Source organism: Schistocerca gregaria, chromosome 2 (genome assembly GCF_023897955.1).
Source record: "Schistocerca gregaria isolate iqSchGreg1 chromosome 2, iqSchGreg1.2, whole genome shotgun sequence".
Classification (NCBI taxonomy): Eukaryota; Metazoa; Arthropoda; class Insecta; order Orthoptera; family Acrididae; genus Schistocerca; species Schistocerca gregaria.
Genome location: NC_064921.1, coordinates 1,047,149,229 through 1,047,163,045, shown reverse-complemented (window position 1 = coordinate 1,047,163,045; position 13,817 = coordinate 1,047,149,229). Strand labels below are relative to the sequence as shown.

The 13,817-nt window shown below is 43.3% G+C and overlaps 1 protein-coding gene across 1 annotated transcript in view; it reads left to right on the top strand.

The window, feature by feature from the left end:
* The first annotated feature begins 4,778 nt into the window (after window positions 1-4,778).
* The window catches only part of LOC126335570 (uncharacterized), a 50,819-nt gene continuing 41,780 nt past the window's right edge, over window positions 4,779-13,817 (top strand). The window contains exon 1 of the mRNA XM_049998999.1: window positions 4,779-5,122. Within this exon, the coding sequence (XP_049854956.1) occupies window positions 4,949-5,122 (174 nt within the window). The 5' untranslated portion in view covers window positions 4,779-4,948. The remainder of the gene's footprint in view (window positions 5,123-13,817) is intronic.

Below are 13,817 nucleotides of genomic sequence, written 5' to 3'. Positions count from 1 at the left end.
ACATTAACTTTAACTTTCTTTTTACTTTGTTCAAGAGGCATTAGTTAAAACAGTAGGCTTTAATGTTCGGTAATCACTTTAGCATGGGAAGGACCCTAAGTGGAAATGTGACAGAAGGGTAAAAAATAGCCGGCCGGTGTGGCCGAGAGGTTCTAGGCGCTACAGTCTGGAACCGCGCGACCGCTGCGGTCGCAGATTCGAATCCTACCTCGGACATGGATGTGTGTGCTGTCATTATGTTACTTAGGTTTAAGTAGTTCTAAGTTCTAGGGGACTGATGACCTCAGAAGTTGAGTCCCATAGTGCTCAGGGCCAAGAATAAAAAATCAAGGTAGGTATAAGAGTTCGAGTATAAGTTACCTTATATTTGTACGCACTGAAACATCGAATGAGCTGATCCAACACCATACACTTCTACTATTCCTTGGTTCCTTTTCAGTGATGATGAGAAATGTAAATTTCCCTTCAGCAGTTGACAGACCGGATCCAAAGTGGCTAACATCGTGATGTCAGTATTGTGAAGGCTCAGCTGGTGAACAAGTGTGGCAGTGATACAGTAACGGCCGCATCTATGAAGAAATCAAATGTTGCTAGTTTAAAGATCACTGGGCACAAAATTCTTACAGGTAGCTGCTATCAGTCAAAAGGTCATATCCACAGGAAGAGCGTCGACGTGTGGTTGAAACAGCAGCAGGCATACTTGTCGAAGCTATTCGACTGCAAGTTTTCGACATATCGAAATATCCCCAGTTACTTACGAAGAATGAATTTCTCATCCCTGATACAAACCAAAATTTCGCAATCGACTAATGATGATGAAGCGAGCAAACTAAAATAAATGAAAGACCGAAAGAATGGACATTGCTCACAGCATGGCTGCAGCTGTCAGACCCAACGCCTTCTTGTCGCCATAGCAACTTGACCTAGACACATTCATCTACGAGACGAATGACTCTGAAAAACTAGATGATGTATTATTTGCTTTAGGAATACAGTACCTTCTACCAATAGCCAGTAGGTTTTGAATTGTCAGCGATGATGGCAAATCGATTGAAATTTGATCGCCGGCAAGGGGGCCGAACGGTTCTAGACGCTACAGTCTGGAATCTCTCGACCGCTACGTTCGCAAGTTCTAATCCTGCCTCGGGCATGGATGTGTGTGATGTCCATAGGTTAGTTAGGTTTAAGTAAGTAGTTCTACGTTCTAGGGGACTGATGACCTCACAAGTTAAGTCCCATAGTGCTCAGGGCCATTTGAACCATTTTTAGTACTACTTCTTACAAAACCTAAGAGATTCCTTTTAAAGCCGATCATGGTAATAATAGTGACTTGAGTGTTCTGCTAAAGTGGCAACATTTTCAAACTAAGCTGATAGACTTGAACTCGCTTTCAAAACATCGGTTTGTTCATGTAAACTGGTTTAAAACTTATGTGGCCCGAAATTTTCATCTGGTTGAACCAAAACCAAGGCACGTTATTTGCACGTTTTATATCTGATTATGTGTTGTTTTGTTTGGAAAACATAAATTATGCAACAGTAACGATGGATAAGTGAAACTGAAAGTGAAGTAAAACTTGTTCCGGTAGTTACAACATATTTCAGTGTGGTGGGGGAAATTCAAGATAAGGTTTTAACTTTTCAAATTTTTCTTGTGTAAGAAAAAGACAAAGTTGAAGGCAAGTTGGTTTGTTGTTCTGCCGACAGCACTAACAGCAATTTTAGTGTTATAATAAGAATGCGAAATGAAAATGTTTTTAGTAAAATTCAGAGTGATTTAGATACACGTATTTTAGGAATTCATTGTTCAGCCGACATTGTCATGTCAATCTCTACCTCTGGTCGTTGAAATTTATTTATATATACATATTTCTAACATGTCTCAGTTTGCAATGTATTTTCCTGAGACTTCTAATCCAGTTGAGAGATTTTTTTTCACGTATGGGAACATTTGACTTCCAAAAGGGTAGACTTTCAGTATCCACTATTAAACATCCCCTAAAGTTAAAATTAATTAAAAACTTCTATGTGGTGAACTTTATGATCTCATTAAAAGAAAGAAATCATTTCTCGGAAAACTCATGTTACGAATTTTATGATATAAAAAATGTTCAAATGTGTGTCAAATCTTATGGGACATAACTGCTAAGGTCATCAGTCCCTAAGCTTACACACTACTTAACCTAAATTATCCTAAGGACGAACACACACACCCATGCCCGACGGATGACTCGAACCTCCGGTGGGACCAACCGCACAGTCCATAACTGCAGCGCCCTTGACCGCTCGGCTAATCCCGCGCGGCTTTTACGATATAACCAGGACTGTCTAGGTTAATCATGGACGTATGGTAGCCCAAATTAAAGGAAGACGTCGAAAAAATTTAGAGGCCTGCTGCTGCGTTTGCTACCGGTGGATGCTTCGTTAAATCAAACGGCTATCCCAGGAGGAAACACGACATAGTTTCAACGAAACACTTTTGAAAACTTGACAGAACCGGCATTTGCGGCTGACTGCAGAACGAATCCACTGTCACCAGTGCACATTTCGCGTAAGGGCCGCGAAGGCAAGATGAGAGAAATTAAAACTCGTCCAGAGGCACAGAAAGTCGTTTTTCCCTCGCTCCGCTTGCGATTAGAGGGGAAAGAGATTGTCTAATAGTGCTACAAGGTACCCTCCGCCTTATACCATGTACTACGTGTATACAAGATGTTTCAGAATAAAGTCTTAAACATTTGGGGGCTATTTCGTTACACCAGAACATGAAAAAATGTCCAGTAAACATGCGTTCTAAATTGTATACCTTAAGAGTTACGAGCACTTGTTCATCTTTGCTACACTGAAAGACGCCTCTTCTACCAAAGAAGTTCTCATAGCTCTTAAAGTATTCAATTTGGAACCCATGTTTGCTAGACTTTTTTTTCTTTAGTCCATACTACTTCCTCCCAAATATGGAAAACGAATAGTTTGCAGTAGAAAAACTGTGGTTCACTGTATCGAGGATGAACAACTGTTGATAGCTCTTAAGGTACGCATTTTAGAGTCAATGTCTGCTGGACAGTTTTTTCTCGTTTTGGTACATGGAACCTGTCCCCAAATTTTTAGAACCTCATTTGGAAACATAGTATACTGATGTAGAAGCTGTGGCTATTCCATTTTTCAGCAGTGTAGTTTGCAGCAGTACAGATTGTCCTCGAAAAGCCTATGTTCCGTATTCGAGACCCAATCCGATACGCAGCCTTAATCAGTCAAGTATCACACTCACTGCTACAAAGTGAAAGTTATACTGTGGGAATTCAGTTATCAAGACGCACTCCTTCTTTAAGAGGACGTCAGCTTTTCATCTCGATCATCTACAACTACATGATTACCCTGCAATTCACATTTAAGTGCTTGGCAGAGGGTTCATCGAACCACAATCATACTATCTCCCTACCATTCCACTCCCGAACAGCGCGCGGGAAAAACGAACACCTAAACCTTTCTGTTCGAGCTCTGATTTCTCTTATTCTATTTTGATGATCATTCCTACCTATGTAGGTTGGGCTCAACAAAGTATTTTCGCATTCGGAAGAGAATGTTGGTGACTGAAATTTCGTAAATAGATCTCGCCACGACGAAAAAGTCTTTGCTTTAATGACTTCCATTCCAACTCGCGTATCATATCTGCCACACTCTCTCCCCTATTACGTGATAATACAAAACGAGCTGCCCTTTTTTGTACCCTTTTGATGTCCTCCGTCAATCCCACCTGGTAAGGATCCCACACCGCGCAGCAATATTCTAACAGAGAACGAATGAGTGTAGTGTAAGCTGTCTCTGTAGTGGACTTGCATTTTCTAAGTGTCCTGCCAACGAAACGCAACCTTTGGCTCGCCTTCCCCACAATATTATCTATGTGGTCTTTCCAACTCAAGTTGTTCGTAATTTTAGCACCCAGGTACTTAGTTGAATCGAAAGCCTTGAGAATTGTACTATATATTGAGTAATCGAATTCCAACGGTTTTCTTTTGGAGCTCATATGGATGACCTCACACTTTTCGTTATTTAGCGTCAACTGCCACCTGCCACACCATACAGCAATCTTTTCTAAATCGCTTTGCAACTGATACTGGTCTTCGGATGACCTTACTAGACGGTAAATTACAGCATCATCTGCGAACAACCTAAGAGAACTGCTCAGATTGTCGCCCAGGTCATTTATATAGATCAGGAACAGCACAGGTCCCAGGACGCTTCCCTGGGGACCACCTGATATCACTTCAGTTTTACTCGATGATTTGCCGTCTATTACTACGAACTGCGACCTTCCTGACAGGAAATCACGAATCTAGTCGCACAACTGAGACGATAGCCCATAGGCCCGCAGATTGATTAGAAGTCGCTTGTGAGGAACGGTGTCAAAAGCTTTTCGGAAATCTAGAAATACGGAATCAACCTGAGATCCCCCGTCAATAGCGGCCATTACTCCGTGCGAATAAAGAACGATGCTTTCTGAAACCATGCTAATTACGTATCAGTAGATCGTTGCCTTCGAGGTGATTCATAATATTTGAACACAGTATTTACTCCAAAACGCTACTGCAAACCGGCGTCAATGGTACAGGTCTGTAGTTCGATGAATTAGTCCTACTACCCTTCTTAAACACCGGTGCGACCTGCACAATTTTCGAATCTGAAGTGTGTTGTTGAGAATCGTTCGCAGTTTGTCGTGGATTTGCCGAAATGTGTACAAGCAGGTCTTCCGCCACGTTGGTACGACCGGGGCTCGGCACAGTCCTGTCTAGGGCTGGCCGCTACATGCACGCCTCGCCGGTTGGAGCGATTTTCTCAGCGTATCGGAGAGGCGGGAAGTGGCGCCCCCTCGGTGGCACAGCTCAGCGGACGTCCCCATCGGCCACCGACCCTCCACGGACAAACGGCACAGCCCGACACAGCCGCGCTGCACCATGGCCGAACCGCAGGCAGGCCCCCCCGGACCCAGCTGGGCAGACAGCGACGGCTTCGACGTCAACGTCATCAGCCGCCTGTTCTGCAGGGATTACCACAACGAGCTGGCCGCCATCATCGAAGCGGTCTCCGACAGGCTCGAAGTGTATCTGAGCACGGTGCAGCTCTTCAAGGTCTGTTACACGAAGTTTTGATTACTGACTGCGATGCCGATTAGCAAACCTGTCAGATGATTTAAGTTTGTCTGTTTGCAGATAACAGAAGTGTTCTTCTGTTTGCATAGATCAATTTAACCATAGCAAAACACAGTGCATACTCCTCACTATCCGCAGCTTTTGTAGAGGAGTTTTGTCGAGTTGATCAAATGATCATTAATTCGTATGGATCAAGTGAAAAGTTTCATTAAATGGCAGCTCCAGCTACGTTAAACAACACTGATGGCAGTTGCAGAAACCTTGTGTCCAAGAAACTAATTAGAAAAATGAGAGACTAAAATCTCTTGCAAACACAGCATTCAAGAAGCGTTATACGGATCAAAACAATTTACTTTCTTACCTACAATTAGAGGATTAACAAGATTAGTATTTTGTAAAAACTAAATGTTGTTGGCAAAAGAGATTGTGATCTATCTCTTCGCTCCACAGGCTTCTCGGATGGAAGGTTTCTGCAACTGTCATCAATTTTGTTTTACTGAGATGGAATTGTTACTTTATGAAATTGTTCAGTTTTCTTAAGCCACAAGATTTTAAAATTGATGCCAGTAATTTTTGATGTACTCGTGTCAGAACTTCCCCATTACAAAATGAATGCCATCTGTTTTGCGGTGATTGAACGTCGTTCTGTTTTTGTATAAGCCGAAGGAACTCTTCTTACCACAATAGTCTCACTGAAACGCAAAGGGTTGTTTAGTTTCCGTATTTGCGCTCTTATCGCCACTTGTATTATATTTTTGGGCACCTCTGTACACTCAGGACGAATATTTGTAGGCGGGAAAGGGAGCTGTCAGCTCAGACTTGGTGCAAAACCGTTGACCAAGCGTCTCGGATCTCCAACTCTGAAACTTGTTACACGTCGTTCCTCAGACGATCTGTGTGCATTACTATAGTATCAAGAGAAATGCTTCTTACTCGTTCAACATTAGAAGGAAAACTTTTTGTACTTGTATAGTACTTTTTTGATGGATTCAGCCTTCTGACGTTGGCTTTGACCCTTGACATGACGTTCTGTGATGGAATAGGTGCGCAAGCGGAAATACGTGAGAACCTTCGTTTTGTTGCTACATGTTTTGGTGTTTCAGTTTGTGATATACTTGGGACGTACCACGAGGTCTAGGCTGGGTTAAGGGTGCAATGAGGTATTGATAGTTCGAGAAGTTAACGAAAACTACTGCATAAATATCTCTTACGGCGCATATTTTACGCATACCGGATTTCAACGAGAGGTTTCAGCCGGCATTTTGAGGGCATAGATGGTAGCACACAGGCAGTCGTCGTAACTTTAGTATTTCACGCTGTGTGAAGGAAAGTGTGCCGCTTTCAACAGTTACCACTGTAAATAAGTTTCTTGCAGAACTGAAAAAATAGAGGAGCAAAGCCCTTACTTTTCAACTCTACAGGAATTGTTCTTAATTGTTTAAAGCCTTACACTGCAGTATGTTACCTATTATTAATTTTTCTTTTTAAATCTGTCAGTCATTTAAATTATGTAATGATTATTTCTATGGTAGTTTAACTGATTCCCACCGAACCTTACCTACTTCGAACAGAAAATTTAAAATCCAAAGTAATGCAGGATATATCGGATAGCAAACTTCTGCAAATACAGTAGGTATCGACGAAACTGAACCTAAAATGTTTCCTGTTACCTCGTTTCTCTTTATCTTCCCTGAATGTCTTTCCTTTCTAATGCGAAACCGTTCTTAGGCATATTTCCTAAACTGTTATTTTAAATTCCTATGATCTAAAAAGAATTAAGGTAAGTCATACACTTTCTTTGCGTCTGAAGATTGCGACAGCAATCCCACAAATCATTTAAGTTAGCGTCACAATACCAAATTAAGTTATTCATGTCATTCAAGCCGTTGTGTTTGGACATTATTCGGGTTGGATTCGGCTACATGCCTTTATCAATCCATAACATTGGTTCTTGGGATACCAGCAACACTGACAGTAAAACTAGAGATGCGGTCTTTCAGGCTACAATACTACACGTTCGACTGAGTTATTCGCGCATTCAAAGTCAATAAAGGAAAAACTTTATCAAGCTAAGACTTTCTCAAGAGGGGTAACACAAAGATAGTGTGTACTGCAAATGTTCGAGGAACGCATTTCGCCAAGCAGAATTATTTTCCTACGGTTCTTTGAGACAAAAAGGGATTAAAATGGGCTAAAAATACCAATTCAACCACCACTGCGGACTTGTGCTACATCATAGAGAAATATCTGCCGGTTAGACGTGCAGCTGTTAGTTGCAGGCCTTTGAAAGGTCTCTTGCGCATTTTACGATTAAATATCCCTTCCAGAAATTGTATTCAAATGTAGGTAAGATTGTGTTTTACCTATGTACAGTATTAGCTGTGACTAACACTGGCCAACCACTAGCTCAACAGAAGCAATCACACCCCAGGAGGAGGAATCCTAATGCTTCGTTAGTAGATACAGTGACTATGGTATACCCTCGACTGTCAATGACGTATGAGCGTTGGATGCGTTTAGAGAAGCAACAACAATTTAACTTAGAATGTCATCCTTTTTGCTGTAATGTTCTTCTCTTAGGCAGTGATTTGAAAAATTTATCGAGGAGAAACCACAGATGTAAGAAATTCTAGACGACCAGTGTCAGCCATTATAGGCTATCCTCAGGATACCGAAAAATTTGGCGCCGCTACTGTATGGTCGACGTCGCAGCAGTTGTAGCGACGAGTTTTCAGGCGACCTCACCTGAATATGGTTCAAAGCGGTCATCGAAAATAAGTATACTCTACTCTAGGTTCTTCTTCTGACATTTTATTAACGTAATATGAATCTCAATTGTTCGCTCAAAGGATCGTAAATTCTGTAAGATACATTTGTAATTGAAACATATATTGTTACAAAAATACTCTCCTGTTATCTGTAGAAACTAATCGAATATTTCGGGTGCGGACTAATTGAACCACTTCCTTCATTACATGGAATATTAGCCTGTAATTGGACTTAATGACTGTCCCAGATTAGTTCTGATGAACTGTCAAATCTTCAGGTTGTTCGAAAGTTGAAAATAGGCAAAGTGAGGCTGGAAATTAATAAAAAAGTAAATGGTTCTAACTAGAAATTAATCTGTAGAATAGTATATTTCGTAATTTTCACTACGCGCGTAGATAGTGTGTTCAATGAAATGATGCGAAATATAAGTGGAAAACGTTTGAAAGACGGTTTTATGGCTTCCCTAAATTCCGACTACCGCAAAGCTTGGATAGTGGTAGCGGTTTGAGCGGTTAACGATTAACTTTTTGGAGTAACACGTGGGGACTAGATTCAGAATAGCTGCAATAGAGACCTGACTGTTTGGTAGAGGAATGTTTTTGGTATTTGTTGAGAGATGTGGTTGCAACGTAAGGCGGTGTATCAACAGCTAATTGTAAGCACTCAGCGACAGAGGAACTGGCAGATGAAATATCGAACTGTGGCAAATCATAATGTTGAGGTAAATTCATAGTGAGGCCAGCCGTGTTGACCGAGCGGCTCTAGGCGCTACAGTCTGGCAGCGCGCGACTGCTACGGTCGCAGGTTCGAATCTTGCCTTGGGCATGGATGTGTGATGTCCTTAGGTTAGTTAGGTTTAAGTAGTTCTAAGTTCTAGGGGAGTGATGACCTCAGAAGTCCCATTGTGCACAGAGCCATTTGAACCATTTTTTTAAATTCAGAATGAGTGCAGAAGTTTCAAAATGTACTCACATGCTAAAGAAATGAAACTGTTTCCAGAGACCGTTAAGTCTCTAACGTCTATGTAGTAGTCAATCCAGGTAGGCGAAGCCACTGTTAGTGGCGTAGTGGTGTGATTAGTATACCTAACAAGCAGGAGATCCCGGTTTCGGTACAAAATTTCATTCGTCGCTTCAGTCTCCATCTATGTACGCTAAAAAAAGTTACTGTGAGAAGACCAAAATCGAAATAACCATGCAAAGTAATAAATAGTGTATAGAACTCTGGTTCATACAAAACTCGTCGGCCGATTTGACGTCACATTAGTGAAGTGAGAGTTGTCCATTTAAGACTTCTTTGTCCTCAGATTCCGAAGTTGTCATCTCTAAACCTTGTGAAGTCTGAGATGTGGGTCTACATGGAGTAAGTCTTGTCTTTCGCTCGAGCTATTCGACTGATGTATCTGAGGAGGGTCGAGTGGAAAACGAGGTGCTCTATTGTAGCATGTTGTACGTTAAGGCCACATTTTTCAGTACCTGTTACGTTTCGTCCGTACGGTAAATATCTTTTGTGGAGGCGCAGTGATGAAGTCACTTTAAGTTGAAAACGTTCTAGTATCATTTCAGCCATACAGTCCGTGTCTGTTTCAACAATATGGAGTACTTAATACCTCGGTTTTCACTTACATATTTCGTTGGTTGCAATAGATCGCCAGCCGATGGCGACAACCACGGGTGAGGTGTTTTCGCGTCGCATCACACCACTGAACCTACGATCTGCAGACAACTCCTTCTGTATGTTCTGCAAGCACGAACTTGTTATTGTTTCTATGCGAAACGTCTTCAGAATACAGTGTGCGGGAACAGCCCTCGAGTCATGCAGCGCACACAGAAGGGACATTGAAGTACGTAATCTATCATCCCAATTTACATTATCCTGTTTATATTACGTAGGTGTATAATTTCAAAGTGTTTTTCCTTGGCGTGTTGGTGCTCAGGTTGCACCACGTAGACACCAAATTGTCACTTTCTTGAAGTGTGTTGTTCGTTACGATACATTTTGAAGTATGCATATTTGAAGTAAATGCTTCTGGTTGTTGGTGAAAGACGCGCTAAGTGGAAAGTTTGTAATATTTGGGATATACTGTTCGTTTTGGGTTAAATAGATGTCAGTCAACAGCTTGCAACATATGTGCAGCGTAAAAGTAGTTTGCAGGCTCTCTTCACGGCACGAAAGTTCAATAAAAGTTTTTCAGTTTAGTTGCGATTCTATAGGAAGTGGTGTAAGTGGCGTACAGTTTGCAACTGAGTGCTAATCCTTTCCCAGATTATCTTAATGAATATGCCCCTAGGATTTCATCCTACCGGTTTTCTGTGAATGTCCCACCAAGCAGTTCTCTCAGCTTATTGGATGCTTGAGAAGATTCAAGCAAGCTACCTGCGGGTATAAGCGGACACGCGGGTAGGTCATTTTCCTGAAACATATCCCGGAGTGCTATTACGATGCATTTGTTATTGAGGATCTTAAGAGTAACACAGTGTAACGATTCATTTCAAGAGGTTACTAAAATTAGCGAACGCGGTAAAACTATCACCAAAGGAAAAGCTTAAGTTTGACAGGAAACTCTGCTTATCCTCCCACGTTTCCCATCTTTCGGCTCGCTGTCTGCGATCCCTCAACACCCTCCGTGTCCTGAATGGTACCTCCTGGGGAGCGGACTCAGTGGTTCTTCTCCGCCTCAATCACGCCTTAGTACGCTTGAAATTGGACAATGGAAGCATAGTTTACTCCTCTGCTCGGCCTTCTCTTCTTCGGCGTCTCGACTCTGTCCACCACCGTGGATTGTGCCAAGAGTCTGGAGCTTTTTAACCAGCCCTGTGGAAAGCCTCTTTGCTGAGACTGCTGAACCTCCGCTGTCCAATCGACGAGCTGTCCTGAGTCGTAATGCTAGCCGTATGTCTTCCATGCCTGCTAATCCGGCTCGTGACTTTTTTTTTTTCCGACGACTCCTTGGATTTAGGGTATGCAGGCCACCTTTCCTCTCTACTACAACCAGGAGTCCACTTTCGTAAATTTCTACGTTCTCTTTCCTTCCACCTTCCTAAAACTGAAAACTTGGGGTACAGCACCGCATTGACTCCGCCCCCGGACCTGCCTGCTCCATGACATTTGTCAGTTTACCAAGGATGGTACCCTTTCTCTCGTTTATCGTCGGGCATTTGATGCTCTGTGCGCACAAATGGATGCCACATTTATTTACACTGACGGCTCAAAAAATCATTTGGTGGAGTGCATATATTGTTGGCCTCACTCCTAATCGATTTAGGCTTCCCAACCAGTGTTCGGTTTTTACTGCGGAGCTTTACGCTGTTCTCCAGGCTGTCGCTATCAGCGGATACAGTGTACTATATGCTCAGACTCGGCGAGCTCTCTTCAGCCTCTAAGCTCTCTGCCCTGTCCACCCTCTGGTCTACCGGATTGACGACTGCCTACACTTGAGGGGGCGTCTCTGTGGCGTTCCTCTAGATCCCAGGACACGTTGGTGTCCGTGGAAACGAGGCGGTCAATATAGCGGCCAAGGCGTGGTTCCCTTCGCCGATCTACGGAGTGTTTTATGGCGCCGTGTTGCTCTTTCATGGAACGCACATTGGTCTGCACTTCCCAATCATAAATTGCGGGACGTGGAAGCTCCTCCCTGTGCTTGGAAGTCTTCATCCAGAACTAGTCGTCGGGAGGAGGTTAGACTCCGGATAGGGCGCTGTCTTCTTAGCCGTCGACATCTTTTAAGAGGCGATCCTCCCCCGCTTCATCCCCACTGCTCTCAACTGTGGACGGTGAGACACCTTTTACTTGAGTGCTCCTATTTTAATCCTTTACTCGCCCGTCTACAGCTGACGCCTGATATACCTTCCATTTTAGCAGATGACACGCGCTCAGCCGATCGCGTTCTCGAGTTTTAGTGCCAGTGAGATGTCAGTCATTTGAAACTCTTTTTGGAGACGAACAACTCCCGCTTCTATAGTGGTTTTTTAAGCTTCCCTTCTGTTTTTTAGTTCACCGACTTTTTGTGTTTCGCTCCCACTGCTGCTGATTCCCAGTTTGGTTCTTTTACCTTTTCCTAAACTACAGACCGGTCGCTAATGATCGTAGCAGTTTTGCGCGCTAAAACCATAACAAAAAAGGACAAGCTTTCAGTACGTCCTGTTGTCAACTATCGCATATGAATAGTCTCTGAATACATCTTGTTGGCGACTGAGGAGACTGGCTCGTAGCATACATCGTATAGCTTTGTAGCCCTTCGTACATCTCCAGTCATTTAACAATATTAATTTGTCTGCTGAGGTAACTGGTTTGCTGCATAGTGGTATTGCTGTATTAAGTGTCTGGCGACTCACAGGCGGCTCCTAATATTCGCTGCGCCAAAAGTGGGCGTTAATAACTAATATTTAAAGAAAATTCTGAGTTTCATGGCAGGACCCTTGTGGCTCTCCTGTGTAAGTAGGCTGTTTAGGGTTTTTTATTGGTAACTGGTGAGCCGCCAGCAATGGTGGACGTGGGGAGAGAGATGGCGGAGTTTTGAAATTTGTAAGAATTGATGTCATGAACTGATACATATATTATGACTATTAAGGTAAATACATTGTTTGTTCTCTATTAAAATCTTCCATTTGCTAACTGTGCCTATCAGCAGTTAGTGACTTCCATAGTTTGAATCTTTTATTTAGCTGGCAGTAGTGGCGCTGGCTGTATTGCAGTAGTTAGAGTAACCAAGATTTTTGTGAGGTAAGTGATTTGTGAAAGGTATAGGTTAATGTTAGTCAGGGCCATTCTTTTGTAGGGATTATTGAAAGTCAGATTGCGTTGCGCTAAAAATATTGTCAATTTAAGCACAGTCTTGTATAAATTTTCCAAGGGGAAGTTTCAATCTGTCTTCTTTTAACTGCGCTCAGGCAGACGTTTGCGCATTCCTGATATACTCCCTGCCCTTTTATCAGATGACGATGCAATGGCAGGCTTAGTTTTTAGTTTTATTTGAGCAGGGGCTTTTATCGCTCGATCTGAGGGTCTGGTGGCATAACTTGCGCAATCGGTCCTAGTAAAAACCAGGTACTGAGGGAAAGGTTTCAACCCAAGCTGGCCATCTTGACCCTCTTCCCAGAGAGTGGCCAGGGAGGGCAATGTCAATGGATCGGAAGGAGTGTCATGTCTTCTATCACTTTTAGAAACGGCCACTGCATGGCCAAGATGTTGACGCTTTTGCCGCTTCATGAGCAAGGCATCCGCCATACTAACGCACGCTCCTATCAGGGGCTCGCCCCATAGGTGCCACGAAGCTACAGCAAGGGCCGTCTGGCACGGAGGCCATTGCCAGGAGTTGTGATGCCCGAAAGTGATGAGCATTGACTCCTTGGTATGCACGAGGCGTTAGCAGCTCAGGTACTAGCAGTGTGACCCCTTTGTTGTCAGGGGGTTCAGCCAAGTGAGTACTTAACAGCTCCACCACACGTAGTGGCTGCTGTGCTGGTGACCTAGCAGGAAAGGGGGCAGGGAGCAAGGGTAAAAGGCAGGCGAGGGCGAGAGAAGCCTGCACCATGGAAACTAGGTTGGGAGTTCACCAATTGGCTCACACTCAACAGTAAAGTTGGAAATGGAGGTTAAACCCCAAAGGGACCAAAAACCCCAAAAAGGAGATGGAAACAGCAAACTAAACAGTAGCACATACGAAAACGAACCAGGGACAATAGCCAGGTCGATATAAAGAAGTCCACCCCATGCGTGCCACACACACCCACAAAAGGGCTGTGGGCGCCCTGGGTGGGAAGGTTACCCCATATGAGCAGCATGAGGCCCCAATACTGACCTCAGGGGGAAGGTCAAAACGAATTGGTAAGTAATGTCAAAGCTCAAAGCGGTCCTGAGGGCACAATTTCGTCTTCTGAAGGCAGGGTACAAGGTGATGCTGTGA